Source organism: Physeter macrocephalus, chromosome 11, assembly GCF_002837175.3.
Source record: "Physeter macrocephalus isolate SW-GA chromosome 11, ASM283717v5, whole genome shotgun sequence".
NCBI lineage: Eukaryota > Metazoa > Chordata > Mammalia > Artiodactyla > Physeteridae > Physeter > Physeter macrocephalus.
In genome coordinates this window covers 173,661,726-173,670,486 of record NC_041224.1, presented here as the reverse complement: position 1 = coordinate 173,670,486, position 8,761 = coordinate 173,661,726, and the positions used below count along the sequence as shown (strand labels likewise).

General features: G+C 46.6%; 1 protein-coding gene across 1 annotated transcript; it reads left to right on the top strand.

The window, feature by feature from the left end:
• Window positions 1-5,697: 5,697 nt before the first annotated feature.
• LOC102986563 (ras-related protein Rab-2A-like) lies at window positions 5,698-8,042 on the top strand. The gene is given in 2 exon segments (XM_055088504.1): window positions 5,698-5,710; window positions 7,258-8,042. Coding segments are annotated over 2 exon segments (798 nt in total).
• The last annotated feature ends 719 nt before the right edge of the window (window positions 8,043-8,761 follow it).

Below are 8,761 nucleotides of genomic sequence, written 5' to 3'. Positions count from 1 at the left end.
GAACCAGTCTGCAGGGCAGAAATAGAGACACAGATGTAGAGAACAAACATATGGACACCAAGCGGGGGAAGCGGTGCAGGGGGGTGGTGTGATGAATTGAGAGACTGGGATTGACATATATACACTAATATGTATAAAATGGATAACTAATAAGAACCTGCTGTATAAAAAAATAAATTTAAAAAAGTCTTAAAAAAAAAAAAAAGATGGTATCATCAGCCAGAACTTCTTCCAGTGAGCCAGACTCATACATGTCTGCATACCAGATCCTTCCACCTTGACACATCACTGGCTCCTCCAACTCAACGCGTCCAAAAGTGCCCTCTCTCTCTCTCTTAGTCAGTGGCATGACTATCCACTTGGTTAAACCTTGAAGTCATCCTTGACTCTTCCTCCCCTTACACTTCACATCCAATAGATCTCCCAGTTCTGATTATTTTACCTCCCAAACATCTCTGAACCCGTTTCCTTCCTCAATATCTCCCAATGGTTCATATATTCTTAACGTCTCTCCCCGAATTCCTATAACCCTCTCCTCACTAGTCTCCTCTATACAGCTTTGTTTTCTTCAAAACTATCCTCTATTCTGTTGAAGATGAATCCTGCAGAATCACTCTCCTTTGGAAAACATTTCCAAGACCTTGATTACCCGTAAACAGTGTTTGCCAAAGAGATTTTTAAAATACTGGCTTTTCAGAGTGTTACAAATTATTACCAAGTCAATAAATTGAACACTTTTCTTCACTGAAGGATTCTCAGTTCCCTACTGTGCTACTGTTTATTAGGAATCTCTAAAGCATTACCCATGCATACTTGGCCTTGGGACTTTTTCCCAAGGACCATGTCACAAGGCCAGTTTTTCTAAGAAACATGTTTCAGAACTCACTTAGTCTACACAATAAACAGGGTTCCATACTGTTCTCCATAAAGAGGAAGACAAATATATGATATCACTTATATGTGGAATCTAAAAAAATATCATACAAATGAACCTATTTACAAAACAGAAATAGAGTCACAAATGTAGAAAACAGAACTACGGTTACCAGGGGGGAAAGGTGGGGAAGGATAAATTGAGAGACTGGGATTGACATATACACACTACTATATATAAAATAGATAACGAATAAGGACCTCCTGTATAGCACAGGGAACTCTACTCAATACTCTGTAATAACCTATATGGGAAAAGAATCTAAATAAGAGTGGACAAATGCATATGTATAACAGATTCACTTTGCTGTACAGCAGAAACTAACACAACATTGTTAAACAACTGTAGTCCAATAAATATTTTTTTAAAAAAGAGTTCCAGAGCTGGACATGGAAGGTTCTGTGATGTTCCTCCTGTGACTGCTCTAGCCTAACTCCTACCATGCCCTGCCTCACCTCCTATGCTGTGGGAATAGCACACACACGTGCTACCCTACCTTTGTCATCCTGTCTCTCACCTCTATGAACTAGGAATGTCGCCTGCCACATCAGTAAACAAAGGGTGTCGCAGCCAACAAGCCATCACATTACAGCCACCTGGATGGTGAGCCCTGCGGGAACTCAGGATGGAAACAATGCCTATCCTGCAGCCACTCCCTGAGGGTGCACCCTGAGGGAACTCGGGGTGAGGAAGAGTGCTAATTTCATTAACTTGAGATATCTGGTTTTCCTTAATTAACAGTAATCTTCTGATGTTCCGACTACCTGGTCTTTTTTTGCAAAATCCCCTATATATCCTGGCTCCCCCCTTGCCTCTTTGGAGCAGTCCCTCGGAACGATCTGAGATACTGTGTCCTGGGCTTAAGTCCTCAGATTGGCCCACCAGATAAAACATAACTCTGAACTTTGAGGCTGTGCCTTTGTTTTTCAGTTGACACCTCCTTGCTGTGTCCTCTGTTTGGATTGTTCCTCGAATCTATCTTCACATGACTAATTTCTAAGAGTTCTTCACATCTCAGCATCATTGTCACCTGCTCCGGGAAGCCCAGATCATGGAATTACACAATGGGGGAGTCAAGTAGCTAGAGGAGAATTGGGGCCAACTCATACCCTGCCAACCATAGAGGGGCCAGGAAAGCGTCTAGTGAGTTACCAGGACTGGCCCGGGCCCCATCCAGGGCTGCGTACCCCACGGAGGAGAGGAGTGGGAGGAAAGCTACCCTCTAGAGTCTGCACAGGCCAATAGAAAGAGCCCAGAAGGGTCCAAGACACCATGTACAGTCCCTTTACCCACTCCTCCAGCCAATTAAGTCGTTCTTCCTGCTTCCAGAAGTAGTCCATTGATAGGAGTGGACTACAGGGTAGGAGCCACTTTCCAACATTTCCAAAAGAAAAAAAAGTTTCTATTTTACAGACCAAGGTAGAAAACTTGATTAAGAGAGAAAATAGTTTCTCCTTCACATAAAACATTCTTAATAATAGTCTTAACAATAACAGGGAAATTGGCCATTTAAGTGCATCAAAAGAGCCACATAGAAGCCATGGCCTGCTGGCTTAACACAGGTGATGCCTTCCGAAATTCTCCTTGTGGCTCTGAGAAGGGGGACACAACAGAGCCTAGAAACAGAAAGTAAATAGGGATCAAATGGTTCCCTTTCCTGGCTGTTTGGAGAACTGAATTTCAAGTCTTTGATGAGCATTACCACGGTCTGAGATACAGAAGTCACCCTCACTCCCCGTTTCTCATTGTCTCTGCAATCCCTCTGGTTATTCTAATTAGGAAGGTGCTTGGACTACATATTCAGCTTCTGTTTCTCCTTCTCCAAATGTATTCTTTTTTTTTTTTTTTTTTTGGTACGCAGGCCTCTCACTATTGTGGCCTCTCCCGTTGCGGAGCACAGGCTCCGGACGCACGGGCTCAGCGGCCATGGCTCACGGGCCCAGCCGCTCCGCGGCACGTGGGATCCTCCCGGACCGGGGCACGAACCCGTGTCCCCTGCATCGGCAGGCGGACTCTCAACCACTGCGCCACCAGGGAAGCCCTCCAAATGGATTCTTGATGCCCACTGTTTCACTCAGTTGTCCATGTCCTGGGGGTCACTCCTTCCTTCCAAACGTTGGCTTCTTTTCCATTTTGCCTCCACTCAGCCCCTCTGGTTCCCATCACTCTAATTCGTCTCTGTCTCCCAAACCTTGGACTGCCCACGACGGGAGGAATGCAAAAGGCTAAGTGCTAAAGGCTGTGAAGCTGTTTCTCCATTGAATGCATCAGTAACCTCTCTCCCCAGAAAGATGCCATTGTCTTTCCTTTGGTCCAGACCCACCTCGTTTCTGGCTGTCCCACCTTATTCTGATAGAGGTTGAGATACAGCTTGGTACTGTGTAAGGGGCAGGCCTTGGCGTCCACAAAGCTCTGCTGCTTTAAGCAGTAAACAGCTGCTTCAGTTTCAGACACTTAACTAGTCTGGGCCTCAATTTCCCCGTCTGTCATTGGGGATAATAATATACAAGGCACAACATTTGTGATAACAAATTAAAGGACCTCAGCACTGAAAAGCCCATAAATCCATCAGTTCACTGGAGACAGGCTGAGGTTTTCAGACCTTCCTGAAGAGTCATTCCTCATCATTAGGTGGTTGTGAGGCTCAGACGTGAATATGAGTGCGACGCCTGCTGTTCAATTCCAGGCTGATAGGAGCTCCCTTCCAGCCCTCGATCATCCACGTGTCCCAGTGTCCTGTTCCTCCTGAACCCCCAAGACCCTCTGAAAGATGCAGTTAACCCCCCGGCCTCCCTTTGAGCTGGACTCCACGCCCTCTACTTACTTTACGTTGCCAGCTTACTGAGCCCTAATCACCTGTTTCACTAAAAATTGCTAAATTGATAAATGCTAATTGCTCAGAGAGAGAGAGAGAGAGAATACTTTAAAGAATGGTGTATGCAATAGACTCAGGGGACAAGCCACATAAAGAGGGCTTATCTTCTGTCTGGAATTTAGTGAACTCTTTCCAGATTTTAATTACATTTCTCAAAAACAAAAACAATACCCATTCTGCTATGAGGGGTTCACCCCCGTTTTATGGTGAGCAGAGCCAGCTGTGTAAACTGGCAGAAAAACAGTCAAGAGACAATCACAGCTCACGGGGCGTGGGCAGGAGAGCTGCCAAGTGCTGTGCTGACGGCTCCGCGTGGCATCTTCACAACAAGCAGGGGAGGTAGTGACTATTATTATCCTCGTTTTGCAGGTGGGGAAACCGAGGGTCAGGCAAGTTAAGCCATTTGCTCAAGGTGAGAAGGTATGGGCCCGGCGGAGCTAAAACATGAACACAGCCGTCAGATCCCAGAGATCGTGTTCCCACCCCCAGGGCATCCTGCCTAAGGGAGGGAGAGAGACGGACACGTCCCCCAGAGTTCACCATGGCAAATGACTGCAGGGATGGAACAGCCCCAAATCCCACCTAACTTTGTAAACAGCAGCTCTGCAAGTGTAGAAACAGCCCTTGGACCTGGACTCAAAGGGCCATCATTTGAGATTTGAATGATCTGAGGTTTGAGGTCTTGTTGGAAAAGTCACTCAACCTCCCTTCCTCTCAGTCTACTCATCTGTAAAATGGAGCTAATGATCTTCACTCTATGAACCTTCCAAGGTTGTTGAGCTGAAACAAGGAAGACACCAGACGCGAAGAGTCATGACCCAGAAACCCCTCGACAAGCTTTGTTGTTGAAGGTAGAGGAGTCACACTCAGCAAGGCTCTCTGTTCTCTTGAGTTCAGGAAATGGGTGCAGAGAAGAAGCATGATGCCCCTCTGGTAGCTGCAGTGATTGAGGAATGTGGTGGCTTTTGTGCCTCCTGGTTCTGGGGGGGTTCTCTCCATGGGTAGCTGGAACTGACCAAGTCCCCTGAAGCTGACCGGAGAGATGCCCTTTTAGGTTCCATCAGGATGGACTCTGTGGATGCTGCCTGGTGAAACATGTCAGCATGGAACAATCTTGCTGGAATGGACCCTTCAAGGCAGCCTGGATGGCTCACCCCCAGCCCTCCAACCCGACCTTTTGCTCAGGAGGTAGGGGATGCTGGGAGCTCAGGCAGAGTTCTGGGCCACATTTTCCTTAGACAGGTACAATGGTGCCTGAGGACCCGTGTGCTGTGCCTTAAAGAGAGCAAAGAACTAGGAAACGTGGCCCTCACATCTACACTTCTCAGGAACTCCCTCGATCGGGGGTTCTCTACTCCAGTGATTCTATCCCCAAGGGCATCTGGCCGTGTCTGGAGACATTTAAAGTCATCACAACTCAGATGTGCATGTGAGGGGGCCACTGGCGTCTAGTGGATGGAGGTCAGGGATGCAGCTGAAAACCCTACAGGGCACAGGAAAGACGCCACCACAAAGAGTGGTCCAGCCCGGAATGTCAATAGTGCTGAGGTTAAGAAACTTTGGTCTAGATAACGTTTCAAGGTCTCCTTAACAGCAGCTGCTGTTACTCCCACTATCCTTTCCTTGTCTTTACTTAATGGCAAATGGCCCTTGCAGGGGGAGGTCCTGACCTACCATGGTTACCACCGTGAGCCCCCAAATGAGAGTTATTACCAAAGGAAAAGTCATCTTTTTTGCATAGAATGATGATATCTGCCACCCTGTTTTAGATAAGGGTTTTAGACTCATGCTACAATAGCACACAGGCTAGTTTACCTCACCCCGCTCGCTCCGTCTACCATCTCCCTAGTCTGCCATCCCATGAATGATGGTGTTAAGACTTGATCCGATGGTCAGGACAGGTAGGCTTGCAAGGGATAAAGGTCCTTTACATTGAAAGAATTTTCCTTTGCCAGTTAGAACTCTTCTAGTATACAGTGAAGCATCGCCTTTGCAAATCACAGTGTTAGTTCGAAATTATATTAAATTCAAATAAGATCCAACTCAAGCATTCATGCACTCATCAACCTGCCAACAGAAACGTGCCGAGCACCTTTTATGCCCAAAACCTTCTGCTCCAGCCTGGAATTCTAAGTACCAAGCGGCGCTGCAACCCACACGGCCTACCACCCCCCCAGAGCGCACACTCAGATGGGAACACGTACCTGCAGGGGAACAAGATGGATTTGGCGTGGAGGCTCGTGGTGGAGACTGACAGCTCCAAACCTACTTCCTTTCGTCGCGTGCATGCAGCTGGATGCCATTTCTCATCTTCCTCTGCAGCTGGATGCCATTTCTCATCTTCCTCTGCAGCTGGATGCACCTGGGTCTCCGAGTTCTGGACTCTGAGCTGGAAGTGAGGAGAGTTGCTCACAACCTATAGCCCATGAGAACCTCTCGGGCTTGGTCTCTCTCCTTTCCCATCTCCAAGCCAGAGACAGAGGATCCAGCAGCAGACTCCAAGACCCCAGGGGATGGCACGGCCATAGTGTGGAAGGGTCCCAGGAAGGGGGGGGGGAAGACCACCCCTAAGCAAGAATGCCCACATTGGAGTGAGATGTCAATTTGTATTGCATTAAGCTACTGAAATTTGGGGCATTATTTTCACAGCAGCTAGGGTTACTTGTCCTAACTAATAGCAGATGTGTGCTCAACCGTCCACCCAAGAGGAGCTGATTCTCCTTTGTGTCCCCATTATGATTTATAAAGACCTTTATCACAATACCTGGAAGGCCTTGCTGCACTAATTTGTTTATCTCTTTGTGTCCCTACACAAAAGTTGCCACAGACTTTTTTCATGGTAGGGGCTTAGGGGTGGCCATCTTACCACCAGGGGAGATAGGAAACTTGTCTTGAAGCTATAACTGCCTAGAAAATGCACCATTTCACTCTCAACCTAAAAAATAAGAAGATACATTTTGCTGGCATTTTCTTCAGCAAGGATTCTCCCCCAGATTCAACTAGGAAGGCAAAGTCAACATTCTACCAGGGTACTTCTCCATTTTTATTCTCCTCTTAAAAAATTATAATAAAAGACTGTAAGGCTATTTTGTTTGGAGCAGTAGAAGGTATTAGCCTACGTCGTCCCTGTAGCAATGCATGTTGCATTAAAGAATCACTCAGCCGTGCTACCTGCTTTTGAAAAGAGACCAGAGACAGCCCTAGGGATCCAGGAGCCATCGGAGGATGGGCGGAAGGCAATGGTCAGACTCGGGGGCTATTACAACCAGAAGAGGGAGGCGGGGCGGAGGCGCCGGGGCCGCTGTTATTGTTCAACTGGTCTCCGCTGGGCGCCGTCTCCCTTGGCTCCGACCGTGTCGATTTCTCCCGCTTACTCTGGGCCCCTCACTCCCCGCGGCTGCCAACGGGCGGAGCCTGGCGTTTCGAGGCCGAGCGGCGCCGGGGTGAGGGGCGCGGAGGAGGAGGAGGAGGAGGAGGAGGCGCCGCGTGCCCTGGCGCCGGGCGGCCGCTGCCGTGGCGCACACCTGTCTCTTCGAGTAGGTTACCATCCGCGACGCAGGCGTTGGTAAATCATGTTTATTGCTACAGTTTACAGACAAGGGGTTTCAGCCAGTGCGTGACCTTACTATTGGTGTAGGGTTCGGTGCTCGAATGAAAACTATTGATGGGAAACAGATAAAACTTCAGATTTGGGATACAGCAGGTCAGGAGTCCTTTCGTGCCATCACAAGGTCGTATTACAGAGGTGCAGCAGGGGCTTTACTAGTGTATGATATTACAAGGAGAGACACATTCAACCACTTGACAACCTGGTTAGAATATGCCCGCCAGCATTCCAATTCCAGCATGGTCATTATGCTCATTGGAAAGAAAAGTGATTTAGAATTTAGAAGAGAAGGAAAAAAAGAAGAAGGTGAAGCTTTTGCACGAAAACATGGACTTATCCTCATGGAAACTTCTGCTAAGACTGCTTCTAATGTAGAAGAGGCATTTATTAATACAGCAAAAGAAATTTATGGAAAAATCCAAGAAGGAGTCTTTGACATTAATAATGAGGCAAATGGCATTAAAATTGGCCCTCAGCCTGCTGCTACTAACGCGAGGCACGCAGGCAGTCAGGGAGGACGGCAGGCCGGGGGAGGCTGCGGCTGGGTGTGTTTTTACTGTCTCGCTGCCCAGAAGGGGCTGCTCACCTCTTCTTTCACCCTCTCCTCCTGCTCAGCTGAGACGTGAAACTCTTCCAAATGGCTTTATGCCACAGAAGAAGACTTTAATCCTTCAAATTCTTGTGTAACTTTGAATAAGTGGTTAATGTTCACTTAAAAAGACAGATTTTGGAGATTGTATTCATATCTATTTGCATTTGATTTCTAGGTCAATTGACGTGATTATTTTTGTTAAATGTTGTCTTGTGCCCTTACCTACGAACTGAATTGTTTTGAACACTACAAAGTCATCTTGAGTATTTTAAATCGGTTTGTGTAGTTGGGTTTCCCCGCACCTGTGGTCACCTAATGTTTAATATTATGGAATTGTCCTCAAAAGTTTGTCAATTTTCAAGGCGATAAGGAAAACAGAAGGACTCTTTTAATTCTGTATCTATCATTTACTTTCTGTATATATAGTTTAATAAAACCTGCTTGGGTGTAATTTGCCAAGCTTGGATTCTTTAATGCATTTGCATAAATTCTGTACTGTTTAGAGCTTAAAGCTACAGAAGCATCGTTAGGAATTGCTTGGACCCTGAATTTTAAACTTTTTGACATTGTTAACAAGCATGTTCATCTTTTTCTTGTCACTAGTCCCAGAGAAATATGCTTAATGTACATTCTAAAGGCTATGTATGCGTTAACCTGTTTTAATGCCAAAAGTTTGCTGTTTGTCCACAGTTTCTTTAAGACCTCTTCAGAAAAGGATTTATTTGCCTTAATGCATACTGTTGGGTAAAAACA